The following is a 19065-nucleotide window of genomic DNA, read 5'->3' as shown; positions in this document are numbered from 1 at the left end:
TGGATGTCAAATGGGAAATGGAACAGTAACAAGTAAGAGACACAACAAGGAATACTGAGGGTTCCATAGTCAGGGTGGGGTGGGGTGATATTCTCTATTGATATTGAGGAAAACAAAGCACAGCACTGCTCGAACCTGGGAATGCACAAGGGTAGGAGGGGAACGTTCTGGAAATTGGTGCTAAGATTCACTGAGTATGTGCACTTTATGTGTCCTCAACCATTTGTAAAGTTACATTTACTAGATTCCATCTGATCTATTTCATGAGACTCTATCCAAGATGAGACGCTAACAGAAATCACATAGGCACAAAAACTTTAATGTCCTCTGTACCCAAGTCCAAAAACAGCACAGAGTTAAAAGGTATAGGCTTCCACTTTTTATTGAATTTTCACAAAGAAGGAGACTGTCACTGAGTTAGTCTGAGCTCTCTAGCTTCTGTCATATTAAAAGGAACTGGAGTTGAACAGATTTTTATATAGTTGGAGCAGGGTCAAGAAGAACACACTGTTTATTTCTTACATAGTTAGTTAGTCTTGCCTCTGGCCTTGTGACTCAAGGTTTATGACAAATGGCATATCAGTCGCATTAGCAATCTCTCACTCCTAATAAGAGAGTATGAGAATCTGCGCAAGTGCCCTAGAGTAATCCTGTTAGGAAGAAAATAGAGCAAATTGTGCTTTTGGCTGGAAAAGTATATCTTAAACTCTAATGTTTGCTTGATTCTCTTTTGTCTTGAGCATTACTTCCCGTACTTATGGAAGCTGAAATTAGAGCATTTGCCCATTGTGGCAGGAAGAATTCTAACATTGCCCTGGCCCTGGATAGACTCCTTAATATAATTCCTTCCCCTTAAGGATAGGCAGAACTTGTAAATAGGCTGGGCTATCCCTCTATGACTAGGTTACTAATCGACAGACCTTGAGTTAATCAAAAGCGATTATCCCAGAGGGCCCAGCCTAATAAGAGAAACTCCTAAAAGGGGCTATGCCCTTCCTGGAAAAAAGCTGGAGAGGGAATGTGGAGGGGACTTCAGGGCAGGCACTGCCATCTGACTCTAAAGCCTGGGAACAGCCCTATCCCACATCCAACAAGATACTCAGAGGCCCCAGTCCTACAACTAAAAGGAAATGAATTCTGCAACAGTCACAGGAACCTGAAAGAGGACTCTCCAGAAGGGAATGCAGTCCAACCAACACTTTGGTTTCAGCCTTGTAAGACCCTGGGCAAAGAATCCACTTGTGTCTGGCCCAGGCTTCTGGCCTATGGAACTGTGAGTGGTTGGGTGTTGCTTTAGGCTGTTAAGTTTGTGAGAACTTGTTACTTATAATAAAAAACAAATACAGGGACACCTGAGTGGCTCAGTTGCTTAAGCGAGGGACTCTTGATTTCAGCTCAGATCTTGATCTTGGGTTGGGAGATCGAGCCCCACCTCCAGCTCTGAGCTGTGGTAAGTCTGCTTGGGATTCTCTCCCTCTCCCCCTCCCCCATTTGCTTGAGCTCTCTCTCTCTCTCTAATAAGTAAATCTAAAGAAAAAAAAATAAAGAAAAAAAAATAAAAACAAATACAGAAGGTGCCTATGTGGCTCAGTTTAAGAGTCTAACTCAATCTCAGCTCAGATCTTGATCTCAGGGTCATGAGTCCAAGCCCCAAAAACAAAACAAAAAAAAACCCCAAATACATCCATGGATGAAAACATTATCAAATATGCTAATATATATATGTGTGTTTAATAGTCTTTAGTTAAAGGTTTAATATAAACAGAATATTGGCTGCACAGTTACAGAAAGGGTAAAAGTTCCATGTGCAGTAATTTATTTAGAAACTGCATTAATTCAGTAAGAAATGTTTGCTTAATAATTTCTGTTACTACAATGAAATCAGATGGAAAATTTGTTAAACAAGTTTACCCTAAAAGGAAATCATGCAGATCTGGCTTTGAGATTTCCTCTACCATCAAAAGATCTGCTGTTAAAGCCATCAGCATTCTCATGACATCACTCAGAGGCCCTCAGTCAACAGCCGTGATAACCTGGCAGAAACCCTGCTGATTAACTGGGTATTCATTCCAAGACAGGTAAGAACTTGCCTCCAGAGGAATTTCCTCCCTCGAGGGTAAGAATAAGCCAAAGAGCAAGGTGACTTCTCCCCGTGATTTTACATTTTGTTTTTCTTTAAAAATAAAGCTGATCGTAAATTCCATACAATCAGTAAACATGAATGCAACTTTGAGCTATGCTACATCTTGGCAAAAGGAACTACTTTAAAACCCAAGAAAGGCTTTCCAATTACAAATGTAGCTAGACTCATTCATTTAAAAACATTTTCATGCCAACTTTTTATGGATTTAGAAAAAAAAATACAAACACAAAACATATTTTAAAATTATATGATTCAAAAGTGCCACCTGCTGGTTTTGTCTAGGAATAATACTCCAATAAAACCTGATTTAACATTCAGAGGGTAGAAATAGTGAAGTAGACACACTGTCCTATTTTTAAAGAAAATACAATACACTACAGCCTCATTATAAGGTAATGATACTCAAATTCATAAATCCCATATAAGAATTTCTTTCTGGTCTTAATATCTGAAATAGTTTGCTCCTTTTGAGCACATTTTTCTAGGCATTACCAATCTGGATTGTATGTTTTCTTTTCACTATTTGCTGCTAAAAACCTAACTTGTGCAGAGCGCCTGGGTAGCTCAGTGGGTTAAGCCTCTGCCTTCATCTCAGGTCATGATCCCAGGGTTCTGGGATCAAGCCCAGCATTGGGCTCTCTGCTCAGCAGGGAGCCTGCTTCCCCCTCTCTCTGCCTGCCTCTCTGCCTACTTGTGATCTCTCTCTCTCTCTGTGTCAAATAAATAAATACAATATTTAAAACAAAAACAAAAACCTAACTTGTGGCCCCGTCTTAGGAAGCAGAAGGTGGTAAGAGATGCAGCTTGTATCCTTGCCTTTCTCCTGACTGCTTTACTGCTTTATGTGCTACCCTTTGCTTGATCTTTGCCATTTGGCTTCTCATCTGGCTTTATTGTGTGTGTGCCTGTCTTTGAAACCACCTGAAATCTTTACTTGAAACAAGATGAAGTGGAGATAAATAAATCTCTAAACTGAGCTTAAGAGAGTAAATATAATCAGGATAAGCAAACTGAACTCTAAAAACACAACTCTGCTTAAAGCAGCATGGTTGTGATCTGCTTTAAAGAGAGATTGGTTTGCAGAGAAACCAATGCAGGAAAGCAATCACAAAAGGCATCACTGAATGCGAGGGATACTTCAGAGCAGAAAGCCAGAACTCCCAAGTGCAGAAGACACTCAGTAACAATGTAGAGAGAGTACAACCGATGGGTCCTTCGGATACCACCATGACACTTCCACCTTTTTCCAAGCATGTATTTGTTTTAACACCTTCTGTTAATTTCTTTTTTTTTTTTTTATTTTTTATTTTTTTCAGCATAACAGTATTCATTATTTTTGCACCACACCCAGTGCTCCATGCAATCCGTGCCCTCTACAATACCCACCACCTGGTGCCCCCAACCTCCCACCCCCCACCCCTTCAAAATTCTCAGATCGTTTTTCAGAGTCCATAGTCTCTCATGGTTCACCTCCCCTTCCAATTTCCCTCAACTCCCTTCTCCTCTCCATCTCCCCTTGTCCTCCATGCTATTTGTTATGCTCCACAAATAAGTGAAACCATATGATAATTGACTCTCTCTGCTTGACTTATTTCACTCAGCATAATCTCTTCCAGTCCCGTCCATGTTGCTACAAAACTTGGGGATTCATCCTTTTTTTTTTTTTTTTTTTTTTTTTTTAACAGCTTTATAAACATATATTTTTATCCCCAGGGGTACAGGTCTGCGAATCGCCAGGTTTACACACTTCACAACACTCACCATAGCACATACCCTCCCCGATATCCATAAACCTTCTGTTAATTTCACAAAAGATCTGTTAAAATGTATCCAGTGTAAAGAACAAGTTTTTGAAGCCATGTTAAACGGCCTTACCTAATGTCTTCATCTGTGACAATGAAAGCCTTGCAGAGGGGTTGAGATGTGTTCAGCCAAACAGCGGGGTTCTTTTCCACAGCAGCGGAGGAGACCTGCCCTGTGATTGGTGCAGAGCTGGTGTGCAGAGCGCTGGCAACAGCAGATAAGAGGGTCTCATCATTACTACCTGGACCAACTCCTGCAATTAGAAATATATACCAGCTAAATTTTGGGAAATTTCTAGATGTGCTAAGCAAATCTTATGTAACCTAAAACAACTGATATGTTTATGCTTGTCTGGAATCATATATTTAAAACGACACAAGCCAAAGAAGTAAAGGATAATATCGTATCTACTCATAGTTACGGTATACCAAAGAATTCACATTAAAAGAAAACAGTAACAACAGACTCCTGGGTGGCACAGTCAGTTAAGCATCTGACTCTTAGTTTCGACTCAGGTGACGATCTCAGGGTTGTGGGATCGAGCCCCATGTGGGCTCCGAACCCAGCACAGAGTCTGCTTCACTCTCTCTCCCTCTGCCCCACCACCCAAAATAAAAAACTAAACCTTAAAGAAAAAAAAAACAGTAACAAAATGGCTGAGCATTTCAATAAAACTTTAACACAACTTCAAAATACATTTTCCAAGCCAACTTTTTAAAGTTGGCTACATTTCCTCAAGCAGGGTCAAGTATTTTAGTGATCTAAATGCATTCTAAAGTCATATTATACCCAAGTCTCCCTATTAATGTATCCCTGAAGTCCTAGAATAGTTTCTCTTACAGTTTTTAACATTAATTTCTACCAATATCTCCACAATTTTCTTTGTTTTGGGATTTCAAAGGAAAAGCCAATGCAAGCATGTTCTACCTACAGCTTTCACATCTTTTTCAAATGCCAAACAAAATATCCAAATTAATAGTATAATTGCATACCTTGACTACTTCTAGGGGACTACTGGTAGGCAACATGACCACATTTAAACGCATTGCTTAAAGTCCTAAACTTATTAAACCAGTTAAAGCAATAATTTTCAAGAACATAGAGGGATGACACAATGTCATAACCATGAATGAGGAGAAATTTTGAGCAATCCACACTATCAACATTTAGAAGCCAAAGTTCTAATGCCTGAGAAGCAATGCTTCTCTATAATTGGAAGTAACATAGGAAATGACAGGCACACTAGGTAACTGAGTTCTACAACCCAGACCGCACTTGCTGCTGTTACTAGACCGAGGTGCGCCTGTTCCCACGGCTACAGGCAGCAGGAGTTGGTGCAGGGAGAGGCAAAAGAGTTGTTAGCTGTTCTTTAGGTAAGAGGAAGAGTGAAAGGGCAAGTGCTGGAGCCAGATGCTGCTTTGAGCAGGAACCTTGAGAAATTCTGCCATTCAGCTGCATTTGGTTCTAAAAGCAGCACATGGGTTAATTTATATGATGAACCTAACCTAAAGCCAAAATTTTTAAACAGAAAAAAATCTGAAACATCCCTGCAACACACAAGCTTTTCAGATCCATTTTTCCTGGGTTTACTAAAACACAAAAAGAACATCATCCAGCAAGGCATCCAATTCCCCAGCGTAAAGACCCTGTCTTCATCATTTCTGATTCCACAGCAGCTACCACAGAGCCTGGCACAGAGCAGATACTGCCCAACTGGATTTGGATAATACCTTGAAGACCTTTAGGTAGTTCCATGGTTTTTATAATTTGTTCTGTTACATCTGATGCACTAAGTCCTTGTAGCCTCTTCTCCCAGAAAAGCTGTAAGGCAAAACATCACTTGTTAATACACATTCTTGGGACAAGAAAGTAGCGCATCGATGCTGCTGAATGATGAAATTGAAATCATTTCAATAGTTTCCTAATTTCCCCATCTTTTTCCTTATAGATACTAAGTGACATTCCAAATATGAATTATTTCAACACATCACAATTCTTTCAATGACATTAATCAAAAGATGTTTTATTTTATGCAATCTACTCAATTGTTACAGTACTACAGATTTTTATATGCCATCTACTACTACATATAGTACTTCATAAGGTCTCTTCCAAAGAATATAACTTGAAGCTTTAGAGATTCATTTGGTATGAAAATTTAGTGTTATAATTTATGAGGGAAAAGAAAACACATTATGTAATACCCCTTCATCCAATATCATTAGGGAAAAAGCTCCTCCACCTGTGTGATTTTTCTACAATACTGAAGGTTAGCCCTTTGGCATACTTTTAAGGGGTAAAGAGCCAGTTTTAATGGAAATATCTCTAAAATGTTTTGCATACTCCCTTGCTCTTTAAAAAGGGTGTCCCTTTCATGGGCAACTTTCCCCCTGTTGTGTGGAGCCCAGGTCACCTTAGTGGCTCAGTGGCCCTACATCCTCATTCTGGGCTTGAGTCAGCACAATGAAGGCTCCTCACACTCCACGGGGCCACTGCGGAATGCAATTGTTCAAACACTAAATGGTCCAAGACAGTTCTGCTGTTTGCTTTTATAACCTTCCTATACTTCATTTTCTCTCTTAGTTAGTTATTACTTCTCAGTAATGTCATCCATCTGTTCCACAGGTATTTACTGAGCTCCAACTAGGAGCTGCACTGTGGACACAGCACTAGATGAAATACACTGTGTCTTTGTCCTCAAGCTTTATCTCTTTCCTAGGCTCTCTCTTATTTACTACAGCCCAAAAACAGATATAGGAATTCCTTAGGACTCCATGTACCTGTCTTTAACCCTGGACACATGGGGCCTGTCACAAGTAGGTACAGAAAAAAATATTGAATGCCCACATATGGAGTAACAGGACTCAGAGTGAGAATCTTGAGGGACACACAAACCTAAACTGAAACCCCAGCTCTAGATGTCTAAACCTTCCATTGCCTCTTTTGTAAATGTGACAGCAATGAGGACAGCATAAGGTTAACGTGGAGTCTAACAAGGCCATATCCGTAAAGAACCTGTCAAGGAGTTGGCGCAAGGTTTATCATATTGACTTTTCGCAAATTTTGACCACTCTGAGGGCTTATATTTTGACTCTGAGATATATGAAAAATGCCAGGTAATTGCCCTCCAGATAAGTGCAAGATACAATAAAATCTCCTTATGGCAGAAGAGTAGTATGTTGGATCTCTAATAACCCCCCTGCGAGCACCAAGAGTGACCTGCAATGGAACGCTTCACTCTCTTCTCTGTGGTAACGACTCCTTACATCTCCCTATAAATTATGTCATCAGCAGAAAACATGGTCAACATATATGAGGAAATGAATGCATTAATCATCATGGGTAAACAATAGTTAGGTGAAGGTAATAGTTGATAAATGTGATAAATGTCCCAAGAAACCCCACCTGTTATTTACTTTTTGTGGGAAATAATATCATCTATGTACTGATTATCACAACTATGGAAAAAAACAAAGAAAACAAACGCCAGTTAATTCCTAATGAAAAAGGAAAAAGTATCTGGAAGAATCCGTGAGTATGAGATTAGTAAGTGCTTTTATAATGAAATTATAACTTAATTTGCAAAATAAATCAACACTACCCAAAGTATGGAAGTTATGTACAGATATGATCACTAATATTTTATATAAAATTCTAATTTTAGATATCAAAAGTTCAATTATTTACATTCCACAATTTTTCACTCTCAATTTCTAAATTCCTATTAATTGAAAGGATAATGATACAAAACTTAGAAAGGATTATTTTGCAGAATAAACCTTGAACTGAGAAACACATGTATGGCTCTAGATTACAAGTCCTGGCATCATCACACGCCATCTGACAGCCCCCAACGGAGCCTGGAGTTGAATCAGATATGCACCAAAAACCTCTCTATAAATGAAATGCTTATGCCATGAAAATGGAGCTACATGGATTTACGTGTGCGTATGTGTGTATGTTGAACGTGTATTTCTACCCCGACTCATGCTCCCCAGAGGAGGCGGGAGATATGGGAAAGGCCAGAGAAGGAAGAAAAGGCTAGTTTGATCAAAGATGACGCATGGAGGGTACGGGTGACCAGTGCCCTGCTCTCCGTCCCTTCTACCACTCATTCAACACTAATCAGCTCACCTAATTTTTGTGAGAACTGAAACAGTCTTCAAGAGATAGATGTCTCTTTACAAATCCATATCTTCCTAACTCACCTTCCCTACATTCATTTCCTCAGGCCATTACCTGTTTTGTTTTGGGGCTGGGGGCTTCTTTGTAATTTAAAATACTTTTTTAAATTGACACAAGCATTATGCCCAGTGAAAGAAGCTAGTCTTTTATACACTGTATGATTCCATTTATATAATATTCCAAGGAAGAAAAAACTATAGGGATAGTTGCCAGGGATTAGGGGTGGAGGGAGGGTCTGACTACAAAGACCAGCACAAGGGAATTCTTTGGGGGTGCTGTAATTGTTCTCTGGTTTTTAATATATATGAACTTTCTCCAGCTGCTAGAATTACCATTTTCTTTATTTTTCAAGCCAGTTCCTTAAGGAATGACCAATATGCAGAATCCATCCTCTAGGCCCATTTCAACGTTATTACCCCATCCCTTTCCTCATTTCACCAAATTTACTTTAGGAGGTAGTCAGCTCCTCTTACCAAATTCAATGACCTTTTCTCTTTACCTCTGATCATTTTATAACCCTGCATGCTGTGGAGAGGTACAGGGAGAGGAGAAGTCTTCTTCTTCCTAAATTTAAAATTTCCTGACCTGCTCATTTGTGAATTCCTTGTTTATACTAGGTGACAAATCGTGGCCATCTGGAGTTCTTATTACATTCCTTCTCCAGCCACTAAAAGTCCAAAGACAGACAGACTGACAGAAAGAAAGAAAGATGAATCTCCCTAAATTTGTAAGAAGCCTCCCTCTACCATAGCTATCCAGTCTCTTGCATCACACCTCCAGAAGCACTGTGGCTTTCATAAATCCTGACCTACCCAGTGAAAATCCGATTTCACCTGCCAAATCCATTGATATTCTCAGTGTAACCCTGTTGCCTGATGTGAGGCCAAATAATCAATTTAACACTTTAAAGGAATGGTGATTTAATATTTAGAGAAAATCCCAAAATTTGCTATCAACCTCAGTTATTATCTTTCTAATCCCCACTAATTAGACTCTCTAGATGTCTCTATACCCTGGTGTGGTTTTTGTTTGTTTGTTTGTTTGTTTGTTTTTGTCACCCTCCAGCATGTAAGAAAACTGGAGAGCTCCAATTTCGGAGCTTCACATTATATTGCCAAAAATCTGGGCAATGCCCTATCCAGCTGACTAGCTGATGGAGAAGCAGAAGCTGGGATTAAAGGTAATCCCAAACCACAACAGTGTCTAAAATATCAATGACAGGAGCTGCATGGCTTTGAAGGAACCACCCTTCTGGATGCTGGAGCTCATCTCCACACTTTTGCTCCTCACAAGGACGGAGGAAGTACCTCTACCCCACCAGTGGAAGTACAGATGGGTGTACTTCGTCTATCTCAGAGTCCTCGGGGACAAACAGGGTAGTGTGTTATGAAAGCTACTTCTTTAGTGAGAGGATCAATCTGCTTTCTGAAAATAAGACCAACCCAGATACAACTATAGTAGCATTTTATTTTCTTAATTGCTGTGGATTTAACTGGGACTTTGGGGGATTTGTTCAACTTGGCTTCCAGAGGATATCCAAAGAAGAGGATAAGGAAGAAACAGGGATTGCAAAGGAACTGCTCAAATCACACACAAACGTACATCCCTATTCTGATGCACTGGGAACTTGGGCTAGTTATGTTGATTAGTACTGCCCTCCAAACCCTGAGCCTGATATGTGCTATGAAGGAATCTACTTTTCTGCGGAAGTCAGGACAAGATGGTTTACTGGAAAAAAGTAATCAGAGGATCAATCCAAATTCAACAAATATTCTTTTAGTACCCACTATGTGTGAAGTATTTTGCTAGGCTCTGGAGAGAGTTACTAGGATAACTGGCCATCGCTGCCCTCTCAGTGCTGTTTGGTGGGAAACTAGCAAAACGCTACAAGGTAGACCATGACAACCACAACAATGCAGATACAAACTTAACTTCAATTTGGGAGAATCTTGGAAGGCTTTCAGGAAGAGGCAGATCTTGAAAGAAATGTGTAAGAGTCCTACAAAGCAGCAAAGTAAGCCAAGGAAATAGCTTAAGCAGGCAAGGATGGAAGACGAGAGTACCAGTCAGTATTTCTATGTGTTCTCACACAGAGGGATAACCACAGCGGTTTATTTTAAATGTATATCCCAAGGTCTCAGCCCTAGGGATTCTGTCCAGTAGGTCTGGGTTATGGGGCCAGATTTATTATATACAGACATAGGTATATGTCTTAGGTGAGTCTGATGCAGGCCCAGGGATCTCAGTTTATGAATGACTGGTTTGGTTTGTGTTGAAAGAATGGTAGTGCATGCTGGGTATTTACCCTAAAGATACAAACATAGTGATCCGAAGGGGCACATGCACCCGAATGTTTATAGCAGCAATGTCTACAATAGCCAAACTATGGAAAGAACCTAGATGTCCATCTACAGACGAATGGATAAAGAAGATGTGGTATATATACACAATGGAATACTATGCAGCCATCAAAAGAAATGAAATCTTGCCATTTGCGACGACGTGGATGGAACTAGAGGGTATCATGCTTAGCGAAATAAGTCAATCGGGGAAAGACAACTATCATATGATCTCCCTGATATGAGGGAGAGGAGATGCAACATGGGGGGTTGAGGGGGTAGGAGAAGAGTAAATGAAACAAGATGGGATTGGGAGGGAGACAAACCATAAGTGACTCTTAATCTCACAAAACAAACTGAGGGTTGATGGGGGGAGGGGGTTGGGAGAGGGGGTGGGGTTATGGATATTGGGGAGGGTATGTGCTATGGTGAGTGTTGTGAAGTGTGTAAACTTGGCGATTCGCAGACCTGTACCCCTGCAGATAAAAATATATGTTTATAAAGCTGTAAAAAAAAAAAAAAAAAAAAAAAAGATCTTTCTAAGCCCAAAAAAAAAAAAAGAATGGTAGTGCACACATAGGGCTGGTTTATACTGATCACCAAGATCTCCGAGTTTTATTCCTGATTACACCAGAAAAGTAAAAAAGTATATTATTCTACTCTGTCCTTGCAGAGAACTGGAGGAATATATTTGCCTTTCTCTTCCTCACTGCAAGAAGACATGTGTCAAGGTATATTTAAGAGCATATCAAATTGTTTAGGCATAAATAGAGAAAGGGCTGACCCAAAGTTCTGCTGAGGCTCAGTCACATTCTCTTGGTGGAAAAGAGGAGGAGGAAGAGGACAACCTACCACTTACCCACCACCAAGCCCCATCCAGAGGCCCGGTCCTGTGCTCAGTGCTTTATGTACAGAAATCCAATGAATCTTTCCTACAGCATTTTTAAGAAGACATTATTAGTCCCATGTACAGTCACTTACCAAGGGTTGCATAACTAGTCAGTGGTGCAGCTGCAATTAAAACTCAGGTCAGTGTGATTAAATGGTCTTGATCTTAACAATAACAGCTCTGCAAGAGCATTTACATATTTGGCTCTATGTTAGATCAGAAGGTAACAGGCCTCAGACACTTCCACTCATGAAATCACAGGCTGACAAAAGTTTTTAAAAATGCCAAGAAAATTGTTGAGTTACTCTTTTTTTTTTTTTTTAAGATTTTATTCATTTGACAGAGAGAGATCACAAGTAGAGAGAGAGAGAGAGAGGGGAGGAAGCAGGCTCCCCACCTAGCAGAGAGCCCGATGCGGGACTTGATCCCAGGACCCTGAGATCATGACCTGAGCTGAAGGCAGAGGCTTAACCCACTGAGCCACCCAGGCAGCCCTATTGAGTTACTCTTAATCCATTTGCCTACTAAGTAAGACTGTGTAAGTCGTCAATTGTAGGCAATTTGTGCTGATATCTGCCTCCTCCTTGGGGAGAATTAAGAGACCCAGGCTTGTAATGTTTAGGCTAAAGCTAGCATGGAGTTTTAAGATACCAAACCATAATTTGGGGAAGCTTACATGATAAAACCCAAAGAACCAATGCTATATATATTCTCTGCAAATTAGCTTTCTTAGAATTAATTGCAAGTACCGACCCCATTGAACATCAAATTTTTATTTGGTGGATGGAAATTAAAGTCTGAGACCCCCTAATCCAAGAAAATGCTTTCAGTTGAGTCCCACTCACAACAGAGTGGTAGCAGGCATTTCATAAACAGGAAGGGGGAGTGATTTAGTGAGCATACAAAACTGAAGACTTTGTAATTTTTTCTATAAGAATACTATTTTAGGTTAATTATATTAGTAATCTATTTCTCATGAAATATTAAAAAGCATGTAGATCAAATATACCAGTATTATTTTCATCAACCCTTATATTTAATTTGAAAAGCACTGCTGTGCCTGTGTATTGTTCAAAAAAAATTCACTGATTAGGAGAAACTGACCTTCTGTTTATGCTCATAGCATCAACTTGACAGTAAATTGTCAAGGGCAGGAAGGGTAGGAAGGTTAACTTCTGAGTAGCAGAGTGACTGGTAGTGGGCTTGAGTTCAAATTCTTGCTTTGTCACTTACTAGTTTTATAAAGTTAAACAACTTAACCTATCCACTTACTAGTTTTTTAAAGTTAAACAACTTAACCTATCTCAATGTCATTTTCCAACTCTAGGGAAAGGGAAAATAAAAACAATCTTAAAGAGTTTCAGAAACTAAATGAGGAGGTTTTACAAACACTTGAACATGCCCAGTACAGAGCAATTATCATTTTACTACATTTTTCAGCATACTGATCACATAATAGCATTCAATAAGTAAATGGACATCTTATTAAAATTAATAAATATAAACAAATCAACAAATTATCCACTCTGAAAGATAACTATTCATACATGAAGACTGAGCACATGCATTTGAATCTGCCCTTCCCTCCCAGATTTTCAGCTGGGGTTTTCTTTCTACAAATATGTTAAAACTCCTCCTTTTCCTCCTCTCATCCAAGCCAGACTGCCTCTCACCTAGACCAAAGTTGGTCGGGAGAACTCTGATGAGCAGGACCAGCCACATAATTTGCAGGACTCAGTGAAATGAAAATGAAATCATGAAGTCCCTTGTTCAAAAAGTATTAAGAATTTCACGATAGCAATAGGCCTGGGCTGTCCTAAGCATGGGGCCTGTGCACCCGCACACCCATGACATCCAAGGTGGGAAACACAGTGCCGGGGGAAAGGAGAAACTAGCAGGGAAAGGAGACCCCTGTGCCATGCAGCAGGATATAGGAAAATGCTGTGATATAATCTCATTCTGTGAATTTCATAAAAGAAGGAAGATGACGGAAAATAGTTCTGGCTGGGCCTATGCACAAAGGAACCTTCCTATAATTCCCAGTTAAAATAATGCAAGGATTTTTCTTTTAATTTTATTTACTTTTTTGCTAGAGAAAACACAAGTAGGCAGAGAAGCAGGCAGAGAGAGAGGAGGAAGCAGGCTCCCCGCTGAGCAGAGCCCAATGCGGGGCTCGATTCCAGGACCCTGAGATCATGACCTAAGCCGAAGGCAGAGGCTTTAATCCACTGAGCCACCCAGGCGCCCCAATAATACAAGGATTTTTCATCCCTCCTGCCACTGCTCATTTGGAAGACTGTGAAAGGATCACTGCCAAGGCCCCTACAGTTGAGTAGTATGAGTGAAGAAGGAGGGAACCCAGGGAATGAGGAAACCATTATGGGGAAGATCAGTGGGAAGCCCAGAGAAGGATCAGAATTTTATTCTATTTAAAGTCCGGTGGATAACATGGGTAGCTTTTAATTAAGATTTCCTGAAACTGTAATTTTCTTGTTATTTTTATTCCATCTATTTCCATGTTGTGATGATAGTAAAGCCCTTAGAAAAACCTCAAAAGGGCTCTGAGCTTATTTCAAGAATGGAAGGTAGGAGAGAATCAAGGAATACAAACTACATTTCCATTATGCAGTGAAGCAGGAAGAGAAAGAAAAACAAAACAAAACAAAACAAACAAACAAAAAAACTTGAACCAGGAGCAACGGCCCAAAGAAGTTTCCCAGTCTTGGCATCATTAACATTCTGGGTTGGACAATTCTTTGTTGTGGCTGCTTAGTGGCATCCCTGCCATCAGCCATCAGTGCCATATCTGCCATCAGCACTCCCCCCATTGTGACAACCGAAAATGGCTTTAGACATTGCCAAATTTCCCTGGGTATATGGGGGAAGATGGTACAAAATCAGGTCTGGTTGAGAACCCCTGGTTCAGAGAAAGACAAAGAGGACAGGTGGGAGGTTTACAGAGCTAGGGGCCCAAATCTCATTGCTGAAACAGAAAGAAGAGCCCTCCACTGGTAGATGCCATGACTGCCGCCAGCTCCTTTCCCTACTTTCAAGAGTCTCGATCAGAGATCATCACTCCTGAGCCTTGTAAGAACCATGCCAAGGAGCTTGGAGCTGGGCACGTCTTCTGTCACTGCCAGGCAAGGGTGTAAGACAAAGCTGAGGTGGGAGAAATATTTCTTACCTTAAGAGTTGAAATTTAAGGCACTCCCAGATAGAAACATGGTTATAAACAGTAATCATTTTTAATAATTCAGACACACCTAAGATTAAATGGTCTTTTATAGGCCGGTCTGGGATTCTAGAACCATTTATAAAACCATTTCTACTGGAAGCTGTAGAGTTTCAAATAACTGAAACATGACATTTTATATCCCAACCTATAAGTTAGAAAGAATCTGTATGTACAGATTTTAGAAAGAGTTCTTTGTTATTCCCAAAGGGTCAGAGACCACATGCATGTTCAAATCTGCCACCAACTACCAAGAAAGGCGCACCTCCATTCAGAATGATTTTAGGTATTCAAGTCTAGGTAGAGCAACAAAACAGAACCAAACATCTTGAACGTGTTAATTTCCATAAGATCTTAATGTCCTACCTACAGGTAGGACCTGAGCAATTCTAAATTAAAAGGCCAGAGAAAAAGCATCTCACCAAACTGAGCCACAGAAAACCTTAAAACTGAGGTTAGCCCTCATATACTGTTTGAAAATACATCCTCCCTTACCTTTTGAAATTATAATCTCCACCAAAAGAGTAAACTGATTATATACAGAAACATACTGAAATTTCGATAATGAAACCAAGTTCATCTAAAACTCCTATATATCTGAACTATTTCTCACTGTTTATTTTGAATATGTACCACAAGCTGAACGTTAGTTAGCTCCTATGCCAAGAAGCTGTAACCACAGACTCTGTGCTGACCAGAAAGCCAGGAGCTCAAGCGCAAGGGCCCTGAGCCTCTTCAAATATCCCTTCTACAATAGACCCCTCCAAGTCATTTACCCTTTCTTTACTTATCTTTTGTCTCAGAGGAGTAAGTATCCTGCTGCTTTTCTCAGATTGTCTCTACACTTGGCTCTTGGTCATATCTTCGGCCTCCTCCCGTTCTTGCCCCAACAATTTGCCCAACTTCTCTTCCTACATTTTCCATCTTCCTTCTTCCCCTCCGTGGGCTTCTTTCCCTGAAGAGACTGATATACTCCAACACTGATAACCTAAAAAATGTCCCTATGCACACACACAACTTCTCCCTCAAACCAGCTCTATCTTCCTCTTTCTTCTAGAAAAGAAACTTTCCCTCTATTTCCTGGACCTTCCATTCATTCTCTTCCTCCTAAACTCTACTCTACTCCTATTAGTATATTAATACTGATCGCTTCTCAGCCTTTTGGCCAAGATCAAGTGTAGTATATTAACACTGACCTGCCCAAGGTCACAGTAACCTCGTAATTACCAAATCCAGTTCCTGACTCAAGCCCTACCTCACTGTTGAAATCATCTGCTGTCAGAAGACTTAGGAAAGTCTCTTTTATGACGGTTCTCTATATGCTTCTGTATTTTCTATTACTGTTAAGAAACAAATTAAAACTAATGGTAGGAGTCAAGGAAATAAGACTATGAGAATTTTTTTCTAACAAAAACAAATATTTACAATGATGAATGGGATATACCTTTTAAAGAATCTGTTAATAATTTGTAAAATAGAAGAACTTAGAGTCACCTTTAAAATCTCACAATTTGGGACGCCTGGGTGGCTCAGTTGGTTAAGCGGCTGCCTTTGGCTCAGGTCATGATCCCAGCGTCCTGGGATCAAGTCCCACATCCGGCTCCTTGCTTGGCAGGGAGCCTGCTTCTCCCTCTGCCTCTACCTGCCACTCTGTCTGCCTGTGCTCGCTCTTGCTTCTCTCTCTATGTCAAATAAATAAATAAAATCTTTAAAAAAAAATAAAATAAAATAAATAAATAAAAAAAATAAATAAAATCTCACAATTTTAAGAATTTTACTCAGCACAGTCTTCATCTCTGTGAAAACCATCATGTTAGACATGGCGTTGGCACTCACATGTTTTAGAGATGGACCTACGGCTATGTAGAAGGAGTACAGGGTAACAGGAAGACACTGGTTTGGGAGCTGAATGTTTTGATCCTGGACTAAACTACTAAACAGAGGTGCTGCCTTGCTTACCCGAGTCACTTAATCTCTTTGATTGTGTTTTCACTAGTAAAATAGAAATCCTAATCACTGTCTTATCCGTCTCAAGTCATCAAAACACTGATTTTAAAAAATGAGGAAATTCTTTGAAAATACACAATTTTTATTGAATTTCTCATTTTCTAATGTTAGAATTTCATAAATTCAATGAATATTTGATTCACTTTTCTAAGGCTTTTTCTAAGCTAATCAAAGAACAAAGGGCCTTGTCACGTATTTGTAGACTAAAGCAAAACCCAGAAAATGTGCACTTTATATTCACTGACTCATGAAAAGCTAAATATGCAAGACCCTGGGTTAGGGCTATACAGAAGAATGATGTTTCCGCCCAGAAGGAATTCACTGTCCAGTTCATAAAGTGCTCTATTTCAAATCAACCCCGTATGACATCTGAGTTGTCTAGGTCTGGTCAGCAGAAACAACTTAACTTAAATACCACGGTCTGTAAACATCAAAGTCAAACCCTAGCTGCCTCCTCATTTTGTGAGAGTGGCCCAGGATGAAAGGGCAAGATCATGACAAGAAAATCACTATGTAAATCAAGGAAAAGCTTGACTCATGTGACTGGGCAAACTATAGTGAGATCTGTCCTTAAGGCAAAAGATAACACTTTGGGCAAAAGAGGCTGGAAGAATGATGCAAACAGCAAGACTCAGAGTTGAGGGGGATGGATGGGCAGTACCATCCACTTGTCTGAAGATTGTCATGAGCGTTATCAAACGAGCCTACACAGAGCGGGCATGTAATACTTGTCGAAATGTTAGGAACAATTTTAAACCACTAAATTTGAAAATTATGAAATCTACAAATACTAGAAAAACATATTCTTAAATTTGATACAAGAAGAAATAGAGGGGAGCCTGGGTGGCTCGGTCAGTTAAGTGTCTGCCTTAGCTCAGGTCATGATCCCAGGGTCCCAGGATCAAATTCCACACTGGGCTTTCTGCTCAGCATGGAATTTCCTTCTCCCTCTCCCTCTGCCTGCTGCTCTGCTGCTTGTGCTCTCTCTCTCCCCGTCACATACCTACCTACCTACATACATACATACATACATTTTTTAAAAGAAAAAATAGAAAATATGAATATTCATCTACATACCTATCAAATAAACTGAACCTAATTTCAAGCTTTCTCATTTAAAAAAAGTTGGGGGGGGGGGCAGAGGAAGGAGATACCTCACAATGAATGCTCCAAACACAGAGAAAAGTACCAATTTTATACAAACTCTTCAGGGAACATAAAAGAAGGATCACCTCCTAGCTTATTATACAAAGCCAGCAAAACCTCCACACTAAAGATTGAGAAGAAAGTTACTAGAAAAGAAAAATGCAAATCAATCTCTTAGTGAATATAAATGCAAAAAATCCTAAACCACATAACAGCAAATCTAAACAACAGTAATAATGATAATACATCATGACCACGTTTGGCTTAATCCAGGAATTTAAGGCTCATGTAACATTCAAAAAAAAAAATCAAGGGCGCCTGGGTGGCTCAGTGGGTTAAGCCGCTGCCTTCGGCTCAGGTCATGATCTCAGGGTCCTGGGATCGAGTCCCGCATCAGGCTCTCTGCTCAGCAGGGAGCCTGCTTCCCTCTCTCTCTCTCTCTCTGCCTGCCTCTCTGTCTACTTGTGATCTCTCTCTGTCAAATAAATAAATAAAATCTTTAAAAAAAAAAAAAATCAAGCAGTGCAATCCACCACATAAACTAATCACTGTAATTCAATATATTAACAGAATAAAGAATAAAAACCATTTCACCATTTAACTAGGTAGAGAAAAAGAATTTGATAAAATTCAATACCCATTCACAAAAAAATATTCTTAGCAGATGAGGAATAGAAATGAATTTCATTTCCTTAATCTTAAAAAAGGTATTTACCAAAAAAACCTACATCAAGTATCATATTTAATGGAGAAACACTAAAATCACTCCCTGGTAACATGAATGAGAGAGAGATGTCTGCTATCTCTCCTATTCAAGACTGTATTAGAAGTTCTAGCTAGTGAAATAAGACTAGAAAAAAAAAGGTTTAAGGGTCAGCAGGGAAGAAATAAAATTCTCAATTGCAAATGACAGGTTTGTTTGTTCATGTATAAAGTTGAAGAGGCTCACTGACTACTTTAATAAGTGAATTTAGAAAGATAAATGAGTACAATCTATAAAATCAAATTTTTCTATATATTAGCAACAGACAACTAGAAAACAAAAATAATTTAATGTAATCACTTAGAGTAGCATCAAAATACATCAAATATCTAGAAATCAATTAAAGATATATAAGATCATTAGACTAAAAACTAAAATTTTAATATAATGTTATGTTTTAACAGAGGAATATATAAGATTTGTGAATTGTAAGACTCAACATTGTAAAAATGATAATTCTCCCCCAAATTGTCCTGTAGAATACAATCCTAGCAGCTCTGGAGAATAGTGAACAAGGTGAGTCTAAAATTTATATGGAACTGCAAAAAAGTCAAAACT

General features: G+C 39.4%; 1 protein-coding gene across 2 annotated transcripts in view; it reads right to left on the bottom strand.

The window, feature by feature from the left end:
* The window catches only part of MBD2 (methyl-CpG binding domain protein 2), a 70072-nt gene that overhangs the window by 8717 nt on the left and 42290 nt on the right, over window positions 1-19065 (bottom strand). For both annotated transcript variants that reach the window (XM_047697087.1, XM_047697086.1), the window contains exons 4-5: window positions 5677-5767; window positions 4019-4199 (exon numbers count right to left, since the gene is read on the bottom strand). In XM_047697087.1, the coding sequence (XP_047553043.1) occupies window positions 4019-4199; window positions 5677-5767 (272 nt within the window). The remainder of the gene's footprint in view (window positions 1-4018; window positions 4200-5676; window positions 5768-19065) is intronic.

This window comes from Lutra lutra, chromosome 12 (genome assembly GCF_902655055.1).
Source record: "Lutra lutra chromosome 12, mLutLut1.2, whole genome shotgun sequence".
NCBI lineage: Eukaryota > Metazoa > Chordata > Mammalia > Carnivora > Mustelidae > Lutra > Lutra lutra.
Note: the sequence above shows the minus strand (reverse complement) of the source record. Positions and strands in the feature narration are given on the sequence as shown.